At 43.4% G+C, this 23,881-nt stretch overlaps 1 protein-coding gene across 4 annotated transcripts; it reads right to left on the bottom strand.

Moving 5' to 3' along the window:
* Window positions 1-273: 273 nt before the first annotated feature.
* Window positions 274-23,881, bottom strand: alkbh6 (alkB homolog 6). Of its 4 annotated transcripts, none has more exons than XM_014137108.2 (6): window positions 23,499-23,881; window positions 22,065-22,133; window positions 21,899-21,959; window positions 21,646-21,797; window positions 8,064-8,162; window positions 274-1,169 (listed from the first exon to the last, which is right to left on the bottom strand). In XM_014137108.2, the coding sequence occupies exons 1-6, from the start codon at window positions 23,550-23,552 to the stop codon at window positions 897-899; spliced, it is 708 nt and encodes a 235-aa protein (XP_013992583.1). In that variant the 5' UTR covers window positions 23,553-23,881; the 3' UTR covers window positions 274-896. The 4 variants fall into 4 exon arrangements, with proteins under 4 accessions (XP_013992583.1, XP_045549438.1, XP_045549439.1 ...); XM_045693482.1 differs by lacking the exon at window positions 23,499-23,881 and adding an exon at window positions 23,305-23,433; XM_045693483.1 differs by lacking the exon at window positions 23,499-23,881 and adding an exon at window positions 22,919-23,184.

Genomic DNA, 23,881 nt, shown 5'->3' with positions numbered 1-23,881 from the left:
AGTAATGTTTCTAAAACAAATGTATTACTAGTAAGAATGTTAATATTCTGTGACCTTTGAACCAAAATAACAAAAAAAATTCTGCAACCCATTTAAGGTTACCTTGGTAACAGGGCCACTCAAGTCATGTGTGCCTGGGAGAATCTCACTAGTAGAGTCCGACAATGTCTGTTTTTGCTAGCAGAGGAAGCAAACTCCAACATTAAAAAGCAACCTAGTTTGTGAACAAAACCATGTCAATAGCCAAGAAAAATGAAGACAGTCTCACTTCAGTCGAATTGAATAAATTAGACCAACTTTTATTCCTGTCCGCATTGCTTCTAAAAACAAACCCTTTAGCACTTCACTCATGGTGCTCATAGCCCCCTAGACAGGCAGCATTGCTGTGCGAGGTGGGATAGCTAGAACGTTAGGATTCAGATTTCTTTGTGTGTTACCAGATATTAAACAAAATGGCATTTATTTTACTATAAATCACAACTGGCAATTGTGCCCATACTTGACTATTTTTATGAAATGCTCACACTGTAGAGCCCTGAGTATTACCACCTGCCAACGTGACTAGTGAATTAGACATTTTAGGCCCTGCTACCAACGCATGTACAGAACACAGAGATTACCGTGACCGTTGTCATGTGGAACTTTACTGCAGCCATGACTAATGACTGCCGGTGTGGCGGTAATATATCCACTGCAACAACCCTACCCGTTTGAAATTTCAACTTCCAACAGGGTGACGTCAAGAGTTGGGACATCCCAAGGATGCCATTTAGACTTTTCCTTGGCATTAAAATTAATACATTTTATAGAGGATCGAGACAATGAATGACATAATCAAGTCAGTCTGTATTAAGGTGTCAATTTTTTCCCAAGTCCTCAAATGTCACTTCCTCTTGTCATTTCCTGCCCAGGAGCAGATTGGCCTTCATGACTATGGGCACGTGACGCACGGTGAGGGACACCCTGGTGCCTCGGGTCAATGTGGCCCCTGGCTGGACCCCGGCAGCGAGCAGGTTGGCCACCCTTTCAGTGAGGGAGTCGTGGTGTGTCCCCTGGATGCCGTGGAGGAGGCGCTGGTACATGTCGTCCTGGAGGATGAGGAGGCTCCGCGGCCGCACCAGCAGAGACAGGAGGTAGCGGCTCTCCTCAGTCTGTGGCACCTCATCCAGCTGGGGATGAAGTGAGGAACAAAACGTTAGTAAGCTAGTTCCACCAATTCAGTGTCTTTTGAGAAGTGTAACTTGGTAAAAAATTATTATAATAAATCACCTCATAACATTGTCAAAAAGAGCACATGTTCAACTTCATAAAAACAAGTTTCCATTTTAAGAGGTTAAATAAACTATAGTAAGTGTCTATTGAGTGCCAAATAAAGTAACAGGGTTGACAATTTATTCTTAAAAATCAGCCATGAATCCCTTTATGACATGGGGAATGGAATCTTCTTGTGTGCAACAACGAGTGGAAATTGAACACGATCTTCACCCCCAAAAATGTAATTGTTAAAACATTTCTAGCCTGTCTATCCATGGATAACAGGGTTGATGTGTTAAAGCTTGAACCGCTCAGTTTTCCAATACAAAACACCAGAAACTGTCCAAAAAGAGAACCATCTCACCTGCTTTTACTCTATTTTTTTATTTTATCTTTTACCTAGGCAAGTCAGTAAAGAACAAATTCTTATTTTCAATGACGGCCTAGGAACAGTGGGTTAACTGCCTTTGAAATAAGCAAACAGGAAACCATTCACCCAGAGGCGGCGCTCCTAGTGGCCGGAGACATTAATGCAGGGAAACTTAAATCAGTTCTACTTAATTTCTATCAACATGTTAAATGTGCAACCAGAGGGAAAAAAACTTCTAGATCACCTGTACTCCACACACAGAGACTCGTACAAAGCTCTCCCTCCATTTGGTAAATCCGACCACAATTCTATTCTCCTGATTCCTGCTTACAAGCAAAAATTAAAGCAGGAAGCACCAGTGACTTGGTCTATAAAAAAAGTGGTCAGATGAAGCAGACGCTAAACTACAGGACTGTTTTGCTACCACAGACTGGAACAAGACCTTTAAGCAGGTCAACATTCACAAGGCTGCGGGGCCAGATGGATTACCAGGACGTGTGCTCCGGGCATGTGCTGACCAACTGGCAGGTGTCTTCACTGACATTTTCAACATGTCCCTGATTGAGTCTGTAATACCAACATGTTTCAAGCAGACCACCATAGTCCCTGTGCCCAAGAACACAAAGGCAACCTGCCTAAATTACTACAGACCCGTAGCACTCACGTCCGTAGCCATTAAGTGCATTGAAAGGCTGGTAATGGCTCACAACACCATTATCCCAGAAACCCTAGACCCACTCCAATTTGCATACCACCCAAACTGATCCACAGATGATGCAATCTCTATTGCACCCCACACTGCCCTTTCCCACCTGGACAAAAGGAACACCTATGTGAGAATGCTATTCATTGACTACAGCTTAGTGTTCAACACCATAGTACCCTCAAAGCTCATCACTAAGCTAAGGAACCTGGGACTAAACACCTCCCTCTGCAACTGGATCCTGGACTTCCTGGCGGGTCACCCCCAGGTGGTGAGGGTAGGTAGCAACACATCTGCCACGCAGATCCTCAACAGTGGAGCCCCCAGGGCTGTGTGCTCAGTCCCCTCCTGTACTCCCTGTTCACCCACGACTGCATGGCCAGGCACGACTCCAACACCATTAAGTTTGCAGACAACACAACAGTGGTAGGCCTGATCACCGATAATGATGAGACAGCCTATAGGGAGGTGGTCAGAGACCTGGCCGGGTGGTGCCAGAATAACAACCTATCCCTTAACGTAACCAAGACTAAGGAGATGATTGTGGACTACAGGAAAAGGAGGACCGAGCACGCCCCCATTCTCATCGATGGGGCTGTAGTGGAGCAGGTTGAGAGCTTCAAGTTCCTTGGTGTCCACATCACCAACAAACTAGAATGGTCCAAACACACCAAGACAGTCATGAAGAGGGCACGACAAAGCCTATTCCCCTTCAGAAACTAAAAAGATTTGGCATGGGTCCTGAGATCCTCAAAAGGTTCTACAGCTGCAACATCGAGCACATCCAGACTGGTTGCATCACTGCCTGGTACGGCAATTGATTGGCCTCCGACCGCAAGGCACTACAGAGGGTAGTGCGTACGGCCCAGTACATCACTGGGGCTAAGCTGCCTGCCATCCAGGACCTCTACACCAGGTGGTGTCAGAGGAAGGCCCTAAGAATTGTCAAAGACCCCAGCCACCCCAGTCAGACAGTTCTCTCTACTACCGCATGGCAAGCGGTGCCGGAGTGCCAAGTCTTGGACAAAAAGGCTTCTCAACAGTTTTTACCCCCAAGCCATAAGACTCCTGAACAGGTAATCAAATGGCTACCCGGACTATTTGCATTGTGTGCTCCCCCAACCCCTCTTTTACGCTGCTGCAACTCTCTGTTTATCATATATGCATAGTCACTTTAACTATACATTCATGTACATACTACCTCAATTGGCCCGACCAACCAGTGCTCCCGCACATTGGATAACCGGGTTATCTGCATTGTGTCCCGCCACCCACCAACCCCTCTTTTACGCTACTGCTACTCTCTGTTCATCATGTATGCATAGCCACTTTAACCATATCTACATGTACATACTACCTCAATCAGCCCGACTAACCGGTGTCTGTATGTAGCCTCGCTACTTTCATAGCCTCGCTACTGTTATTTTTCACTGTCTTTTTACTGTTGTTTTTATTTCTTTACTTACCCATTGTTCACCTAATACCTTTTTTGCACAATTGGTTAGCGCCGGTAAGTTAGCATTTCACTGTAAGGTCTACACCTGTTGTATTCGGCGCACGTGACAAATAAACTTTGATTTGATTGTTCAGGGGCAGAACAGATCTTTTTACCTTGTCAAGCTTTCGGTTACTAGTCCAACGCTCTAACCACTAAGCTACCTGCCGCTCCTATATGATGAGTATTATATGTTGACTGTTTCTGTAAAAAAAAAATATTTCAAAGGGAATAATTTCACCATATTAAAACAAGAGTTCAGTTCACGTAACAGAGTTGACCTTAAAGATAGACGCCTCACAAGTCCTCAACTGGCAGCTTCATTAAATATTACCCGCAAAACACCAGTCTCAATGTCAACAGTGAAGAGGCGACTCCGGGATGCTGGCCTTCTAGGCAGAGTTGCAAAGAAAAAGCCATATCTCAGACTGCCCAATAAAAATAAAAGATTAAGATGGGTAAAAAAACAGACACTGGACAGAGGAACTCTGCCTAGAAGGCCAGCATCACGGAGTCACCTCTTCACTGTTGAGACTGGTGTTTAGCGGGTACTATTTAATAAAGCTGCCAGTTGAGGACTTGTGAGGCATCTCTTTCTCAAACTAGACACTAATGTAATTGTCCTCTTGCTCAGTTGTGCACCGTGGCCTCCCACTCCTTTTTCTATTCTGGTTAGAGTCAGTTTGCACTGTTCTGTGAAGGGAGTAGTTTTTTTATTTCACCTTTATTTAACCAGGTAAGCTAGTTCAGAACAAGTTCTCATTTACAACTGCGACCTGTCCAAGATAAAGCAAAGCAGTGCGACAGAAACAACAACACAGAGTTACACATGGAATAAACAAGAGTACAGTCAATAACACAATAGAAAAAAATAAAGTCTATATACATTGTGTGCAAATGGCATGAGGAGGTATGGCAATAAATAGGCCATAGTAGCAAAGTAATTACAATTTAGCAGATTAACACTGGAATGATAGATGAGCAGATGATGGTGTGTAAGTAGTGATACTGGTGTGCAAAAGAGCAGCAAAGTAAATAAAAAACAATATGGGGATGAGGTAGGTAGATTGGGTGGGCTATTTACAGATGGACTATGTACAGATGCAGCGATCGGTTAGCTGCTCATATAGCTGAAGTTTAAAGTTAGTGAGGGAAATGTAAGTCTCCAGCTTCAGTGATTTTTGCAATTCGTTCCAGTCACTGACAGCAGAGAACTGGAAGGAAAGGCAGCCAAAGAGGTGTTGGCTTTGGGGATGACCAGTGAGATATACCTGCTGGGGCGCGTGCTATGGGTGGGTGTTGTTATCGTCACCAGTGAGCTGAGATAAGGTGGAGCTTTACCTAGCATAGACTTATAGATGACCTGGAGCCAGTGGGTCTGGCGACGAATATGTAGCGAGGGCCAGCCGACAGGAGCATACAGGTCGCAGTGGTGGGTGGTATAAGGCGCTTTGGTAACAAAACGGATGGCACTGTGATATACTGCATCCAATTTGCTAAGTAAAGTATTGGAAGCCATTTTGTGGATGACATCGCCGAAGTCGAGGATCGGTAGGATGGTCAGTTTTACAAGGGTAAGTTTGGAGGCGTGAGTGAAGGAGGCTTTGTTCACAGTGTTGTATGAGATCTTCAGCTTCTTGGCAATTTCTCGCATGGAATGGACTTCATTTCTCAGAACAAGAATAGACTGATGAGTTTTAAAAGAAAGTGATTTGTTTCTGGCCATTTTGAGCCTGTAATCGAACCCACAAATGCTGATGCTCCAGATACTCAACTAATCTAAAGAAGGCCAGTTTTATTGCTTCTTTAAATCAGGACAACAGTTTTCAGCTGTGCTAACACAATTGCATAATGGTTTTCTAATGATCAATTATCCTTGTCAAATAATAAACTTGGATTAGCAAACATAACGTGCCATTGGAACACAGGAGTGATGGTTGCTGATAATGGGCCTATTATCGCACGCCTATTATCGGTATTGGCTTTTTTTGGTCCTCCAATAATCGGTATCGGCGTTGAAAAATCATAAATCGGTCGACCTCTAGACCTTATATAGACAGGTGTGTGCCTTTCCAAATCATGTCCAATGAATTGAATTTATCACAGGTGAACTCCAATCAAGTTGCAGAAACATCTCAAGGATGACCAATGGAAACAGGATGCACCTGAGCTGATTATTTTTTATTTAACCTCTCTTGGGCAGGTTAAATGAGATGACCATCTCCTTTATGCAAACGCTGTGACAGATTTAAAAAAAGCTTCACGAGGAAAGCACACTTTGCAATAATCTGAGTACTGCGCTCAGAAAAATACACTAGGCAATACAGATACCTGCCATTTTGGAGTCATCTAAAATCATAAATAGCATTAGAAATATTCACTTACCTTTGATGATCTTCATCAGAAGGCACTTCGATTTTTCTCAGATTTTTGCCTGCCATATGAGTTATGTTATACTCACAGACACCATTCAAACAGTTTTAGAAACTTCAGAGTGTTATCGATCCAAATCTACTATTAATATGCATATTCTAGTTCCTGGGCCTGAGTAGTAGGCCATTTAATTTGGGTACGTTTTTCATCCGGCCGTGAAAATACTGCCCCCTACCCTAGAGAGGTTTTAACCTCTCTGGGCTAGGGGGCAGTATTTTCACGGCCGGATGAAACACGTACCCAATTTAAACAGGTTACTACTCTGGCCCAGAAACTAGAATATGCATATTATTAGTACATTTGGATAGAAAACACTCTGAAGTTTCTAAAACTGTTTGAATGGTGTCTGTGAGTATAACATAACTCATATGGCAGGCAAAAACCTGAGAAAAATCCAAGAAGGAAGTGAAAAGTCTGAGAATTGTAGTTCTTTTGATTCTCTATCGAAGCTACAGTGTCTGTGGGGTGACGTTGCACTTGCTAAGGCTTCCATTGGCTGTCTAAAGCCTTCAGAAAGTGGTTTGAGCATTTTCCTGTCACTGGGCAGATAATAGGAGCTCAGTTACTGAGTGGTCTGCCTGGCAACAAAGGGATTGGATATGCGCGAGCACGCCGTTCCTTCTTTTTCTTCTTGAATGAATATGCTATTGTCCGGTTGGAATATTATTGCAATTTTACATTAAAAATACCATAAAGATTGATTTTAAACAGCGTTTGACATGCTTCTAAGTACGGTAATGGCACATTGACTTTTCGTCCCTCGTTCCGCGCTCACGCGTTATGCCTTTTGATAAGTGATCTGTATGCACGAACAAAACGGAGGTATTTGTACATAAATATGGATTATTTCGAACAAAAACAACATTTCATGTGGAAGTAGCAGTCCTGGGAGTGCATTCTGACGAAGATCAGCAAAGGTAAGAGAATATTTCTAATACTAATTCTGAGTTTAGGTTGCCCCGAACTTGGCGGGTGTCTGAATAGCTCACCGTGATGGCTGAGCTATGTACTCAGAATATTGAAAAATGTGCTTTCTCCGTAAAGCTATTTTAAAATCTGACACAGCGGTTGCATCCAGGGGTAGTCTATCTATAATTCTTTAAATAATTGTTATATATTTTGTCAACGTTTATAATGAGTATTTTTGTAAATTGATGTGCACGTTCACCGGACGTTTTGGTGGGAATACATTTTCTGAACATCAGGCGCCAATGTAAAATGCTGTTTTTGGATATAAATATGAACTTTATCGAACAAAACATACATGTATTGTGTAACATAATGTCCTAGAAGTGTCATCTGATGAAGATCGTCAAAGGTTAGTGCTTCATTTAACTGTGTTTTGGGTTTTATTGACACATGTCCTTGCTTGGAAAATGGCTGTGTGATTATTTTTGTCTATGTACTCTCCTAACATAATCTAATGTTTTGCTTTCGCTGTAAAGCCTTTTTGAAATCGGACAATGTGGTTAGATTAACGAGAAGTTTATCTTTAAAATGGTGTAAAATAGTTGTATGTTTGAGAAAGTTGAATTATGACATTTTGTTGTTTTTGAATTTGCCGCCCTGATATTTCACTGGCTGTGTCCCGCAGGTGGGACGCTAGCCCATAGAAGTTAACCCATTTTAGAAGGCTGTAACGTCACAAAATGTGGAAAAAGTCAAGGGGTCCAAATACTTTCCGAATGCACTGCATCTGTATATTGCACGTGTGAAATGTGCTCCACAGATGAATTATTACTACATGTTAGCATCTATTCACATATTTATTCATGAGAGCAGACACAGTGCTGTGTTGGGAAGCTTACCTCCTGGGCGCTGATGGGCCTGTAGAAGTCCAGCAATGTGTGGGAGCCCAGGCTAATGGTCGTCACCGTGGGATGGTACAGAGGCCCGTCCTCATGGGGCTGTGACAATACACACACACACACACACACACACCCCTGCAGTAAGCAGTAGCCAAATCACCACCTACCAGGTGCTGGTCATATACAGTACCAGTGAAAAGTTTGGAAACACCTACTCATTCAAAGGGTTTGATTTATTTTCACTATTTTCTACATTGTAAAGTAATAGTGAAGACATCAAAACTATGAACTAACACATGGAATCATGTAGTAACCAAAAAAAGTGTTAAACAAACAAATGTATTTTATAGTTGAGATTCTTCAAAGTAGCCACCCTTTGCCTCGATGACAGCTTTGCACACTCTTGGCATTCTCTCAACCAGCTTCATGAGGTAGTCACCTGGAATGCATTTCAATTAACAGGTGTGCCTTGTTAAAAGTTAATTTGTGGAATTTCTTTCCTTCTTAATGCATTTGAGCCAATCAGTTAACAAGGTAGGGGTGGTATACAGAAGACGGCCCTATTTGGTAAAAGACCAAGTCCATATTATGGCAAGAACAGCTCAAATAAGCAAAGAAACGACAGTCCGTCATTACTTTAGAGTTACCAGCCTCAGAAATTGCAGCCCAAATAAATGCTTCAGAGTTCAAGTTTATTTTTTGTATTTCACCTTTATTTAACCAGGTAGGCCAGTTGAGAACAAGTTCTCATTTACAACTACGACCTGTCCAAGATAAAGCAAAGCAGTGTGGCACAAACAACAAAACAGAGTTCCACATGGAATAAACAAACGTACAGTCAATAACACAAGAGAAAAGTCTATATGCAGTGTGTGCAAATGAGGTAAGGCAATAAATAGGCCGTAGTGGTGAAATAATTACAATTGAGCAATTAAACACTGGCGTTATAGATGTGCAGAAGATGAATGTAGAGTAGAGATACTGGGGTGCAAAGGAGAAAAAATAAATAACAATATGGGGATGAGGTAGTTGGATGGGCTATTTACAGATGGGCTTTATACAGGTGCAATGACCTGTAAGTTGCTCTGACAGCTGGTGCTTAAAGCTAGTGAGGGAGATATCCAGCTTCAATGATTTTTGCAGTTCGTTCCAGTCATTGGCAGCAGAGAACTGGAAGGAAAGGCGGCCAAAGGAGGTGTTGGCTTTGGGGATGACCAGTGAAATATACCTGCTGGAGCGCGTGCTGCAGGTGGGTGCTGCTATGGTGACCAGTGAGCTGAGATAAGACGGGGCTTTACCTAGCAAAGACTTATAGATGACCAGCTAGTGGGTTTGGCGACGAATATGAAGCGAGGGCCAGCCAACGAGAGCATACAGGTCGCAGTGGTGGGTAGTATATGGGGCTTTGGTGACAAAACAAATGGCACTGTGATAGACTACATCCAATTTGCTGAGTAGAGTGGAGGTTAATTTGTAAATGACATCGCTGAAGTCAAGGATTGGTAGGATAGTCAGTCTTACAAGGGTATGTTTGGCAGCATGAGTAAAGGATGCTTTGTTGCGAAATAGGAAGCCGATACTAGATTTAATTTTGTATTGGAGATGCTAAATGTGAGTCTGGAAGGAGAGTTTACAGTCTAACCAGACACCTAGGTATTTGTAGTTGTCCACATATTCTAAGTCAGAACCGTCTAGAGTAGTAATGCTAGACGGGCGGGCGGGTGCGGACAGCGATTGGTTGAAGAGCATGCATTTAGTTTTTCTTGCATTTAAGAGCAGTTGGAGGCCACGGAAGGAGAGTTGTATGGCATTGAAGCTCGTCTGGAGGTTAGTTAACAGTGTCCAAAGAAGGGCCAGATGTATACAGAATGGTGTTGTCTGCATAGAGGTGGATCAGAGAATCACCAGCAGCAAGAGCGACATCATTGATGTATACAGAGAAGAGAGTTGGCCCGAGATTTGAACCCTGTGGCACCCCCAGAGACTGCCAGAAGTCCGGACAACAGGCCCTCCGATTTGACACACTGAACTCTGTCAGAGAAGTAGTTGGTGAACCAGGCCAGGCAGTCATTTGAGAAACCAAGCCTGTTGAGTCTGCCGATAAGAATGTGGTGATTGACAAGAGTCGAAAGACGAGCTTCAATGCCATACAACTCTCCTTCCGTGGCATCCAACTGCTCTTAAACGCAAATAAAACTAAATGCATGCTATTCAACCGATCATTGCCCGCACCTGCCCGCCCATCCAGCATCACTACTCTGGACGGCTCTGACTTAGAATACGTGGATAACTACAAATACCTGGGTGTCTGGCTAGACTGTAAACTCTCCTTCCAGACTCATATTAAGCATCTCCAATACAAAATTAAATCTAGAATCGGCTTCCTATTTCGCAACAAAGCATCCTTCACTTATGCTGCCAAACATACCCTCGTAAAACTGACCATCCTACCGATCCTCGACGATGTCATCTATAAAATAGCCTCCAACACACTACTCAACAAACTGGATGCAGTCTATCACAGTGCCATCCGTTTTGTCACCAAAGCCCCATACACTACCCACCATTGCGACCTATACGCTCTCGTTGGCTGGCCCTCACTTCATACTCGTCGCCAAACCCACTGGCTACAGGTTATCTACAAGTCTCTGCTAGGTAAAGCCCCGCCTTATCTCAGCTCACTGGTCACCATAGCAGCACCCACTCGTAGCACGCGCTCCAGCAGGTATATCTCACTGGTCACCCCCAAAGCCAATTCCTCCTTTGGTCGCCTTTCCTTCCAGTTCTCTGCTGCCAATGACTGGAACGAACTGCAAAAATCTCTGAAGCTGGAGATTCCCATCTCCCTCACTAGCTTTAAGCACCAGCTGTCAGAGCAGCTCACAGATCACTGCACCTGTTCATAGCCCATCTGTATACAGCCCATCTATCTACCTCATCCCCATACTGTATTTATTTTGCTCCTTTTGCACCCCAGTATCTCTACTTGCACATCCAACATTCCAGTTTTTAATTGCCATATTGTAATTACTTTGCCACCATGGCCTATTTATTGCCTTAATTCCCTTATTTACCTAATTTGCACTCACTGTATATAGACTTAGTTTTCTTTTTTTCTACTGTATTATTGACTGTATGTTTTGTTCATTCCATGTGTAACTGTGTTGTATGTGTCTAACTGCTATGCTTTATCTTGGCCAGGTCGCAGTTGCAAATGAGAACTTGTTCTCAACTAGCCTACCTGGTTAAATAAAGGTGAAAAAAAAGGCCTTCGCCAGGTCGATGAAGACAGCTGCACAGTACGGTCTTTTATCGATGGCGGTTATGATATCGTTTAGGACCTTGAGCGTGGCTGAGGTGCACCCATGACCAGCTCGGAAACCAGATTGCATAGTGGAGAAGGTATGGGGGGGATTCTAAATGGGCGGTGATCTGTTTGTTAACTTGGCTTTCGAAGACCTTAGAAAAGGCAAGGTAGGATAGATATAGGTCTGTAACAGTTTGGGTCTAGAGTGTCTCCCCCCTTTGAAGAGGGGGATGACCGCAGCAGCTTTCCAATCTTTGGGGATCTCAGACGATTTGAAAGAGGTTGTAATAGGGGTTGCAACAATTGCAGCGGATAATTTTTAGAATGAGAGGTTCCAGATTGTCTAGCCCAGCTGATTTGTAGGGGTCCAGATTTTGCAGCTCTTTCAGAACATCAGCTATCTCGATTTGGGTGAAGGGGAAACGGGGGAGAATTGGGCAAGTTGCTGTGGGGTGTGCAGAGCTGTAGACAGGGGTAGGCGTAGCCAGCCGTAGAAAAATGCTTCTTGAAATTCTCAATTATTCTCCATGGACTTTACAGTGTCCCAGAACTTTTTGGAGTTAGTGCTACAGGATGCAAATCTCTGCTTGAATAGCTAGCCTTTGCTTTCCTAACTGCCTATATACTGTATATTGGTTCCTAACTTCCCTGAAAAGTTGCATATCGCAGGGGCTATTCGATGCTAATGCAGTACGCCACAGGATGTTTTTGTGCTGGTCAAGGGCAGTCAGGTCTGGAGTGAACCAAGGGCTATATCTGTTCCTGGTTCTACATTTTTTGAATGGGGCATGCTTATTTAAGATGGTGAGGAAAGCACTTTTAACCTGTTGGGGCTAGAGGGCAGTATTTGCACGGCCGGATAAAAAACGTACCCGATTCAAACTGGTGACTACTCTTGCCCAGAAACGAGAATATGCATATAATTAGTAGATTTGGATAGAAAACACTCTAACGTTTCTAAAACTGTTTGAATGGTGTCTGTGAGTATAACAGAACTCATATGGCAGGCCAAAACCTGAGAAGATTCCATACAGGAAGTGCCCTGTCTGACAATTTGTTGTCCTTCAGTTGCATCTCTATCAAAAATACAGCATCTCTGCTGTAATGTGACATTTTCTAAGGCTTCCATTGGCTCTCAGAAGGCGCCAGAAAGTGTAATTGGGTGTCTGCTGTCTCTGGGCGAAGAACAGCAGGAGAATTTGTGAGTGGTCAGCCTTCCCTGTAGCTCAGTTGGTAGAGCATGGTGTTTGCAACGCATGGTGTTTGCAACGCCAGGGTTGTGGGTTCGATTCCCACGGGGGGCCAGTATGGAGAAAAAAAAATGTATGAAATTAAATGTATGAACTGTATTCACTACTGTAAGTCGCTCTGGATAAGAGCGTCTGCTAAATGACTAAAATGTAATGTATGTCAGCCTGGGGACAGTGACACTGGAGATGCGTGTTCATGAGAATTCTCAATTTTTTTCTTTCAGCCTTTGAATGAATACAACGTCGCCCGGTTGGAATATTATCGCAATTTTACGAGAAAAATAGCATAAAAATTTATTTTAAACAGCGTTTGACATGCTTCGAAGTACGTAATGGAATATTTAGAATTTTTTGGTCACGAAATGCGCTCGCGCGTCACCCTTCGGATAGTGACCTGAACGCACAAACAAAACTGAGCTATTTGGATATAACTATTGATTATTTGGAACCAAAACAACATTTGTTGTTGAAGTAGAAGTCCTGGGAGTGCATTCTGACGAAGAACAGCAAAGGTATTCCAATTTTTCTAATAGTAAATCTGAGTTTGGTGAGGGCCAAACTTGGTGGGTGTCAAAATAGCTAGCCGTGATGGCCGGGCTATGTACTCAGAATATTGCAAAATGTGCTTTCGCCAAAAAGCTATTTTAAAATCTGACACCGCAATTGCATAAAGGAGTTCTGTATCTATAATTCTTAAAATAATTGTTATGTATTTTGTGAACGTTAATCATGAGTAATTTAGTAAATTCACCGGAAGTTTGCGGTGGGTATGCTAGTTCTGAACATCACATGCTAATATAAAAAGCTGTTTTTTGATATAAATATGAACTTGATTCAACAAAACATGCATGTATTGTATAACATAATGTCCCAGGAGTGTCATCTGATGAAGATCAAAGGTTAGTGCTGCATTTAGCTGTGGTTTTGGTTTTTGAGACATATATGCTTGCTTTGAAAATGGCTGTGTGATTATTTTTGGCAGGGTACTCTGACATAATCTAATGTTTTGCTTTTGCTTTAAAGCCTTTTTGAAATCGGACAATGTGGTTAGATTAACGAGAGTCTTGTCTTTAAAATGGTGTAAAATAGTAATTTCTGAGGTATTTGTATTTCGCGCCACGCAATTCCCCTGGCTGTTGACAGGTGGGACCGCCTAGGGAGGTTAAAGAATAACCAGGCATCCTCTACTGACGGAATGAGGTCAATATCCTTCCAGGATACCCGGGCCAGGTCGATTAGAAAGGCCTGCTCGCTGAAGTGTTTTAGGGAGCGTTTGACAGTGATGAAGGGTCATCGTTTGACCGCAGACCCATTACGGACGCAGGCAATGATCACTGAGATCCTGGTTGAAGACAGCAGAGGTGTATTTAGAGGTTGGTCAGGATGACATCTATGGGGCGGCAGCGTAGCCTAGTGGTTAGAGCGTTGGACTAGTAACCGAAAGGATGCGAGATCGACTCCCCAAGGTACAAAATTTGTCGTTCTGCCCCTGAAGAAGGCAGTTAACCCACTATCCCTAGGCCATCATTGAAAATAAGAATTTGTTCTTAACTGACTTGCCTAGTTAAATAAAGGTAAAATAAAAATAAATGAGGGTGCTTATATTTGGGGTTGTACCTGGTAGGTTACGTGATAATTTGTGAGAGATTGAGGGCATCTAGTTTAGCTTGTAGGACGGCTATGTGGGACGCTAGCGTGCCACCCGTGGTGCACCCTATCAACAGCAGGTGCATTTCAAGAGTGGCAAATTTGAAACCAAATAAATGTCAAAATTCAAATTTTTCAAACATACAACTATCTTACACCCTTTGAAAGATAAACATCTCCTTAATCTAACCACGTTGTCCGATTTCAAAAAGGTTTTACAGCGAAAGCATAAAGTTAGATTATGTTAGGAGAGTACATTGACAATAGCTGTGTATAATGTTTTGTCAATTCAAAGACGGGGTCACCAAAACCATAAAACCAGCTAAAATGATGCACTAACCTTTTACAATCTCCATCAGATGACACTCCTAGGACATTATGTTAGACAATGCATGCATTTTTAGTTCTATCAAGTTCATATTTATATCCAAAAACAGCGTTTTACTATGGCATTGATGTTGAGGAAATCGTTTCCCTCCAATAACCGGCAGTCAAGTCAGCACCACAAATTAAATAATTAAAATTAGAAAACATTGGTAAAATATTATATTGTCATTTAAAGAATTATAGATTTACATCTCTTGAACGCAATCAACTTGCTAGATTTAAAAATAACCTTACTGGGAAATCACACTTTGCAATAATCTGAGCACTGCGCCCAGAAAAATATGCTTTGCTATACAGACAAACGGCCATGTTGGAGAGATCTAAAATCGAAAATACTATGTAAATAATCCATTACCTTTGATTCTCTTCATCAGATGTCACTTCCAGGAATCCCAGGTCCATAACGAATGTAGTTTTGTTCAAAAAAGCTCATCATTTATATCCAAAAAGCTCCGTGTTGTTAGCACATGATCTAAGCCAGCCGGACTTCTCGTCATGAACGAGGGGAAAAAATATATTTACGTTCGTTCAAACATGTCAAACGTTGTATAGCATAAATCATTAGTGCCTTTTTAACCAGAACATGAATAATATTCAAGGTGGACGAATGCATTCTCTTTTATAACGTATTGGAACGAGGGTACCCAACATGAACTCGCGCGCAGAGTCTAATCGGCCATCACCGTTCCATGGCTCTTGTTCGGTCAGATCTCACACTAAAAGACTCAAAACACTTTGTAAAGGCTGGTGACATCTAGTGGAAGCAATAGGAAGTGCCAAAACATTAATCAACCCCTGTGTGTTTCAATGGCATAGGCTTAAAGGTAATTCAACACATCAGGTATCCACTTCCTGTCAGAAAATGTCTCAGGGTTTTGCCTGCCAAATGAGTTCTGTTATACTCACAGACACCATTCAAACAGTTTTAGAAACTTTAGGGTGTTTTCTATCCATATATAATAAGTATATGCATATTCTAGTTACTGCGTAGGATTAGTAACCAGATTAAATCGGGTACGTTTTTTTATCCAGCCGTGAAAATACTGCCCCCTAGCCCCAACAGGTTAAGCATGTCCCAATTTAGGTCACGAGTACAAGCTCTTAAAATAGATGGGGGCAATCAATTCACACATGGTGTCCAGAGACTTGTTTCTGGAAAGATGGATTTTTAAAAGTAGAAGCTTTAATTGTTTGGGCACAGACCTGGATAATATGACAGAACTCTGCAGGCTAATTCTGCAGTAGATTGCAACCCCTTTGGCAGTTCTATCTTGTTGGAAAATGTTGTAGTTGGGTATGGAAATGTCCGAATTTTTGGTGGCCTTCCTAAGCCAGGATTCAGACACGGCTAGGACATCCGGGTTGGCAGTGTGCTAAAGCAGTGAATAAGACAAACTTAGGGAGGCTTCTAATGTTAACATGCATGAAACTAAGGCTTTTCTGGTTACAGAAGTCAACAAATGAGCGCGCCTGGGGAATGGGAGTGGAGCTTGGCGCTGCAGGGCCTGGATTAACCTCTACATCATCAGAGGAACAGAGGAGGAGTAGGATAAGGGTACGGCTAAAGGCTATAAGAACTGGTCGTCTAGGGCATTTGGAACAGAGAGTAATATTGACATTAGGGAGAGGCATGCGTAGCCGAGTGATCATAGCGTCCAGTGAATAGCTAGGCGAGCTGAAGACACGGCAATTCAGACAGCTAGCGGGACGGGCAGGCGGGCCTTCAGGGGACGTCACGACCGAGGAGCCTGTTGAAACCCCCTCGGGCGGATTACGTCGGTAGGATCGTGATGGATTGGCGGGGCTCCATGTCGGCAGTAAAAGGGGTCCAGTCCAATTGGCAAAATAGGTATTGTAGCCCAAGAAGTGGCTGATGGACCTCTTCAGCTAGCCGGGAGATGGGTCTAGTACGAGGCTAGCTCCAGGGTAACTGGTGCTTGAGAGACGTTAGCCAGGAGTAGCCTCTCGGATAGCAGCTTGCTAGCTGAGATGATGCAGGTGAAAAGGTTCAGAGCTTGCGGTAGGAATCCGGAGATGTGGTGGAGAAAAAGCAGTCCGATATGCTCTGGGTGGAATCGCGCTGTGCAGACTGGCAGGAGATGACTGGGCTGAGGTTAGCTGATGACCGCTAGCAGTGGCTAACTAACTACTAGCTAGTAAGCTGGCTAGCTTCTGTTGGGGGTTCCGGTTCTAAAGCATAGAAAATAGCAGATCCATACTACATTGGTATTGGGTGAGGAGAGTATGTTGAAATTGAGGTCAAAAATATCAAAAATATATATGGATTCTGATGATAGACACATCAACTGTTCAGAGGAGACTGCGTGAATCAGTTCTTAATGGTTGAATTGCTGCAAAGAAACCACTACTAAAGGACACCAACAAGAAGAGACTTGCTTGGGCCAAGAAACACGAGCAATGGACATTAGACGGTGGAAATCTGTCCTTTGGTCTGATGAGCCAAATTTGAGATTTTTGGTTCCAACTGCTGTGTCTTTGTGAGACGCAGAGTAGGTGAACGGATGCTCTCCGCATGTGTGGTTCCCACCGTGAAGCATTGGGGAGGTGGGGTGATGGTACTTTGCTGGTGACACTGATTTATTTAGAATTCAAGGCACAGTTAACCAGCACGGCTACCTCAGCATTCTGCAGCGATACACCATCCCATTTGTTTGCGCTTAGTGGGATTAACATTTGTTTTTCAACAGGACAATGACCCAAAACACACCTCCAGGCTGTGTAAGGGCAATTTGACCAAGTAGGAGAGTGATGTAATCAAATCAAAGTTATTTGTCACGTGCGCCGAATACAACGGCTGTAGACCTTACAGTGAAATGCTTACTTACAGGCTCTAACCAATAGTGCGAAAAGTGTGTGTGTGTGTGTGTGTGTGTAGGTAAGTAAAGAAATAAAACAGTAAAAAGACATTTGAAAATAAGAGTAGCACGCAAAATACAGACACCGGTTAGTCAGGCTTATTGAGGTAGTATGTACATGTGGGTATGGTTAAAGTGACTATGCATATATGATGAACAGAGAGTAGCAGTAGCGTAAAAAGAGGGGTTAGAGGGTGGTGGGACACAATGCAGATAGCCCGGTTAGCCAATGTGCGGGAGCACTGGTTGGTCGGACCAATTGAGGTAGTATGTACATGAATGTATAGTTAAAGTGACTATGCATATAAGATAAACACAGAGTAGCGGGGGGGGGGGGGGGGGGCACACAATGCAAATAGTCCGGGTAACCATTTGGCCTTCCCTGTGGCTCAGTTGGTAGAGCATGGTGTTTGCAACGCCAGGGTTGTGGGTTCGATTCACACGGGCGGCCAGTACAAAAAAAAAAATGCATGAAATGAAAATCAAATGTATGAAATGTATGTATTCACTACTGTAAGTTGCTCTGGATAAGAGCGTCTGCTAAATTACTTTTTGTCCTAGACTTGGCACTCCGGTACCGCTTGCCATGCGGAATAGAGAGAACAGTCTGTGGCTGGGGTCTTTGACAATTTTCAAGGGCCTTCCTCTGACACCGCCTGGTGTAGAGGTCCTGGATGACAGGCAGCTTAGCCCCAGTGATGTACTGGGCTGTACGCACTACCCTCTGAAGTGCCTTGCGGTCGGAGGCCGAGCAATTGCCGTACCAAGCAGTGATGCAACCGGTCAGGATGCGCTCGTTGTTGCTGCTGTAGAACCTTTTGAGGATCTCAGGACCCATGCCAAATCTTTTTAGTTTCCTGAGGGGGAATAGGCTTTGTCGTGCCCTCTTCACGACTGTCTTGGTGTGTTTGGACCATTCTAATTTGTGGACACCAAGGAATTTGAAGCTCTCAACCTGCTCCACTACAGCCCCGTCGGTGAGAATGGGGGCGTGCTCGGTCCTCCTTTTCCTGTAGTCCACAATCATCTCCTTAGTCTTGGTTACGTTGAGGGATAAGTTGTTATTCTGGCACCACTCGGGCCAGGTCTCTGACCTCCTCCCTGTAGGCTGTCTCGTCGTTGTCGGTGATCAGGCCTACCACTGTTGTGTCGTCAGCAAACTTAATGTTGTTGGAGTCGTGCCTGGCCATGCAGTCGTGGGTGAACAGGGAGTACAGGAGGGGACTGAGCATGCACCCCTGGGGGGCTCCAGTGTTGAGGATCAGCGTAGCAGATGTGTTGCTACCTACCCTCACCACCTGGGGCGGCCCATCAGGAAGTCCAGGATCCAGATGCAGTGGGAGGTGTTTAGTCCCAGGTTCCTTAGCTTAGTGATGAGCTTTGAGGGTACTATGGTGTTGAACGCTGAGCTGTAGTCAATGAATAGCATTCTCACATAGGTGTTCCTTTTGTCCAGGTGGGAAAGGGCAGTGTGGAGTGCAATAGAGATGGCATCATCTGTGGATCTGTTTGGGCGGTATGCAAATTGGAGTGGGTCTAGGGTTTCTGGGATAATGGTGTTGATGTGATCCATTTACCAGCCTTTCAAAGCACTTCATGGCTACGGACGTCAGTGCTACAGGTCTGTAGTCATTTAGGCAGGTTGCCTTTGTGTTCTTGGGCACAGGGACTATGGTGGTCTGCTTGAAGCACGTTGGTATTACAGACTCAAATCAGGGACATGTTGAAAATGTCAGTGAAGACGCCTGCCAGTTGGTCAGCACATGCCCGGAGCACACGTCCTGGTAATCCGTCTGGCCCCGCAGCCTTGTGAATGTTAACCTGTTTAAAGGTCTTACTCACGTCGGCTACGGAGAGCATGATCACACAGTCTTCCGGAACAGCTGATGCTCTCATGCATGCCTCAGTGTTGCTTGCCTCGAAGCGAGCATAGAAGTGATTTAGCTCGTCTGGTACGCTCGTGTCACTGGGCAGCTCGCGGCTGTGCTTCCCTTTGTAGTCTGTAATAGTTTGCAAGCCCTGCCACATTCGACGAGCGTCGGAGCCAGTGTAGTATGATTCAATCTTAGCCCTGTATTGACGCTTTACCTGTTTGATGGTTCGTCGCAGGGCATAGCGGGATTTCTTGTAAGCTTCCGGGTTAGAGTCCTGCACCTTGAAAGCAGCAGCTCTACCCTTTAGCTCAGTGTGAATGTTGCCTGTAATCCATGGCTTCTGGTTGGGGTATGTACGTACAGTCACTGTGGGGACGACGTCTTCAATGCACTTATTGATAAAGCCAGTGACCGATGTGGTGTATTCCTCAATGTCATCAGAAGAATCCCGGAACATGTTCCAGTCTGTGATAGCAAAACAGTCCTGTAGTTTAGCATTTGTTTCATCTGACACATTTTTTTTATAGACCAAGTCACTGGTGCTTCCTGCTTTAATTTTTGCTTGTAAGCAGGAATCAGGAGGATAGAGTTGTGGTCTGATTTACCAAATGGAGGGAGAGGGAGTGCTTTGTACGTGTCTCTGGTGTGTGGAGTACAGGTGATCTAGAACTTTTTTCCCTCTGGTTGCACATTTAACATGTTGATAGAGATTTGGTAGAACTGATTTGTTTCCCTGCATTAAAGTCTCCGGCCACAAGGAGCGCCGCCTCTGGGTGAGTGGTTTCCTGTTTGCTTATTTCAAAGGCAGTTAACCCACTGTTCCTAGGCCGTCATTGAAAATAAGAATTTGTTCTTAACTGACTTGCCTAGTTAAATAAAGGCAAAATTTAAAAATAGAGTAAAAGCAGGTGAGATGGTTCTCTTTTTGGACAGTTTCTGGTGTTTTGTATTGGAAAACTGAGCGGTTCGAGCTTTATACTGCTGGCTGAGTGCAGTCTTAGTGCCGGCATCTGTCTGTGGTGGTAAATAAACAGCCACGAAAAGTATAGCTGAGAACTCTCTAGGCAAGTAGTGTGGTCTGCAATTTATCACAATATACTCTACTTCAGGCGAGCAAAATCTAGAGACTTCCTTAGATTCTGTGCACCAGCTGTTGTTTACAAATATGCAGACAGCCCCCCCTCGTCTTACCGGAGTGTGCTGTTCTATTCTGCCGGTGCAGCGTCTATCCCACTAGCTGAATATCCATGTCGTCATTCAGCCACGATTCCGTGAAACATAGGATATTACAGTTTTTGATGTCCCGTTGGTAGGATATTCGTGATCGTACCACGTCTAGTTTACTGTCCAATGATTGCACGTTGGCGAGTAATATTGACGGTAACGGCAGCTTTCCTAGTTGCCTTCTGCGGGTCTGGATGAGGCATCCGGCTCTTCTTCCTCTGCGTCGCTTCCTTTTGCGAATAATTGGGATGTCTGCCCTGTGGGGTGTTTGGAGAATATCGTGTGAGTCCTGCTTACTGCTGTTGTTGAAAAAAATCTTTGTCTAATCCGAGGTGAGTGATCGCTGTACTGATATCTAGAAGCTCTTTTCTGTCGTAAGATACGGTTGCAGAAACATTATGTACAAAATAACTTACAACGATCGCGAAAAAAAAACACATAATAGCACAATTGGTTAAGAGACCGTAAAACGGTGGCCATCTCCTCCGGCGCCATTTTGTGGCGCCAGATGACCTGGCCTCCACAATCACCCAACCTTAACCCAATTGAGATGGTTTGGGATGAGTAGGACCGCAGAGTGAAGGAAAAACAGCCAACAAGTGCTCAGCATATGTGAGAACTCCTTTAAGACGTTTGGAAAAGCATTCCTGGGGAAGGTAGTTGAGAGAATGCCAAGAGTGTGCAAAGCTGTCATCAAGGCAAAGGGTGGCTACTTTGAAGAATCTAAAATATATTTTGATTTGTATAAAACTTTTTTGGTTACTACATGATTCCATATGTGTTATTACATAGTTTTGAAGTCTTCACTATTATTCTACAATGTATAAAATAGTAAAAATAAAGTAGGTATCCAAACTTTTGACTGGTACTGTACGAAATGAACAATGACACAAAAGCAGAGAAGTACCACACCCGATGGAATGTATTGAACACTAATTTTCACACACACAAAATTGCACAAGAAAATCAGTGTTATCATACAGTGCTAATTGACTGAAGCTGATGTGAGGACCGTACCATTATTCCCTCCCCTGGCTTGTATTCATTCACCAGTACATGATTGGCAGTCTTCCCAGCAAATGCACCAAGAGCAGAAATTCTCTCGCAGTACTTCAGAAGCCAATCAGGAAGCTTCTCTCCAAGCATCCCTTTCGGACGAGGCAGCCCACCTGTATTAAGTACACAGGCATAAGAATAGCATTTCACCCAGCAGTCATATCATTCCCAGTTCACAAATGCACCTCACATTCATTTTAAATCACTGACATACCCCAGTTCTGGAGCCTTCTGTTGGATAACTGCGTCCATTTAGTTTTTGGTGCCTTATACACCTGGAACAGCATTAGAATAAAGGCATTTCATGATGTCCTGTCTAGTTGGTGTTATACCTAAACATGTGTAGTGCATCTGTCACCCCTTGCCTTGTATTCCATTACCTGCTGTAATAGTTGAGACTCCTCATCCTCTGTTATGAAATCTGGAATGTAGTAAACCGTTGGTGGAGCCTAAAAATGTAAATATCCATACTCAGATTAATATCCATTGCACATTTAACCTTTTCATATAATGTATGCCTACCTAGAGCTAGACTAGTTAGTAGCAAAGATTATAATAACGTTTTCCCTTTCATCTGTGCTAGCATAAGATGAAGCTAGTAAAATATTGGCCAAGTAGCTAAATCTATTAGCATCCTATCTAGCTAGTGTTTGTTATACTGAACAATTTATAAAACACAACATGTTAAATGTTTCATGAGTTGAAATAAAAATCCCTGAAATTTTCCATACCCACAAAAGCATATTTTTCTCAAAGTTTGTGCATACATTTGTTAACATCCCAATTAGTTAACATTTTTCCAATGCCAAGATAATCCATCCACCTGACAGGTGTGGCATATCAAGATGATTAAACAGCATGATCATTACACAGGTGCACCTTGTCCTGGGGACAATGAGAGGTCACTTTAAACTGTGCAGTTTTGTCACATGACAAGTTGAGGGAGCGTGCAATTTGCAGGAATGTCCACCAGAGTTGTTGCCAGAGAATTGGATGTTAATTTCTCTACCATAAACTGCCTCCAACGTCATTTTATAGAATTTGGCAGTATGTCCACCTGGCCTCACAACCGCAGACCACGCCAGCCATATGAACAGTAACTCAAAATATTTGTAATTGTGTTTATATTTTTGTCCAGTATGTTTTAATTCAGAGAAGCTCAACCTCAATTTGCTCTCGAAAACACAGCCATTAGCTTTGCCCACAACTACCTCATGCGAACAACCATCCCTACCCTGTGTTTTAACGTTTAGGAACGTGAATCATCGCTTGTGATATGGCTTTCGAAACATACGGCCCTTATCTTTCATCAGCGATAAAGAATCATTCAAATAAAAGTTACTTTTGCACATATCCATACAGCTATATGGGTGCCTCAATCTGACGAAACTACATTTCGAGTTATGTTTACACACAGGTGTTCAGAGCACGCTAGCTAGCTAATTAGCACAGGTGGTCGGTAGCCTCTTGTCTTCCGTAAACAAGCGCAGTAACATGGAGATATGGCGTGTGGGAACACTAACCCGGAAACTAACCCTATCAAGGTGTGTATCAATGTAAAACAATTGTATTGTTATTTCTCGGCGATATGAAAGATAGGGGTTCTGGAAGCGTAATCACCTTAACGCAAGCGACGCGTCTTAATGTTCAGATTGAGCGTCGGTCTTATAAAACTCCCCGTAAAGAACACGCCTTCGTCCAAATGACTTGTGCAACGTTAATGTAATGGAGTCATGGTCAAGGGCTAACCCTCAACTAGCTGACAAACACTATGACACCAGAAGTATATGAGGGAGTGGTAAAGCTTTTCTTACGTCTTTCACGACATATCGTTCCAAATCCTCAAAAATACTGCATGGGTGTTCCATATCTCCTCGTGAAAGTTGACATGGAATGCCTACTACAAGTAGTTGGAAGGAGCTAATCGTTAGCTTAATTAGCAGCTTACTAGCTAGTAACCAAACGTGCAACTATAACAGCCTTTTCCCTGAATATAAAATTATTAAGCGTGGCTACTATGAACACAAAACAAAGTCATGTAATATGACAAACAAGATTCATCGATAGCTACAGTAGCTATCGATGCACTTCTCCTGCCTGGTACGTTTATTAGATTATCTTCTAAACCTTGAACAGCTGACTTGAATCAATCTGTTGTGCAATACTGCCACCTACTGCACTGGAGTATATCGCAAAG

This window comes from Salmo salar, chromosome ssa13, assembly GCF_905237065.1.
Source record: "Salmo salar chromosome ssa13, Ssal_v3.1, whole genome shotgun sequence".
Taxonomy (NCBI): domain Eukaryota; kingdom Metazoa; phylum Chordata; class Actinopteri; order Salmoniformes; family Salmonidae; genus Salmo; species Salmo salar.
Note: the sequence above shows the minus strand (reverse complement) of the source record. Positions and strands in the feature narration are given on the sequence as shown.

Excerpts from the sequence above, each read along its gene's own strand:
- alkbh6 (XM_014137108.2), bottom strand. The coding sequence starts at position 23,552 with ATGGAACACCCATGCAGTATTTTTGAGGATTTGGAACGATATGTCGTG. Across the intron at positions 22,134-23,498 it reads AACGATATGTCGTGAAAGAC|GCTCCACCAACGGTTTACTA; the intron begins GTAAGAAAAGCT and ends TTACATTTTTAG. Across the intron at positions 21,798-21,898 it reads CAGAAGGCTCCAGAACTGGG|GTGGGCTGCCTCGTCCGAAA; the intron begins GTATGTCAGTGA and ends TACTTAATACAG.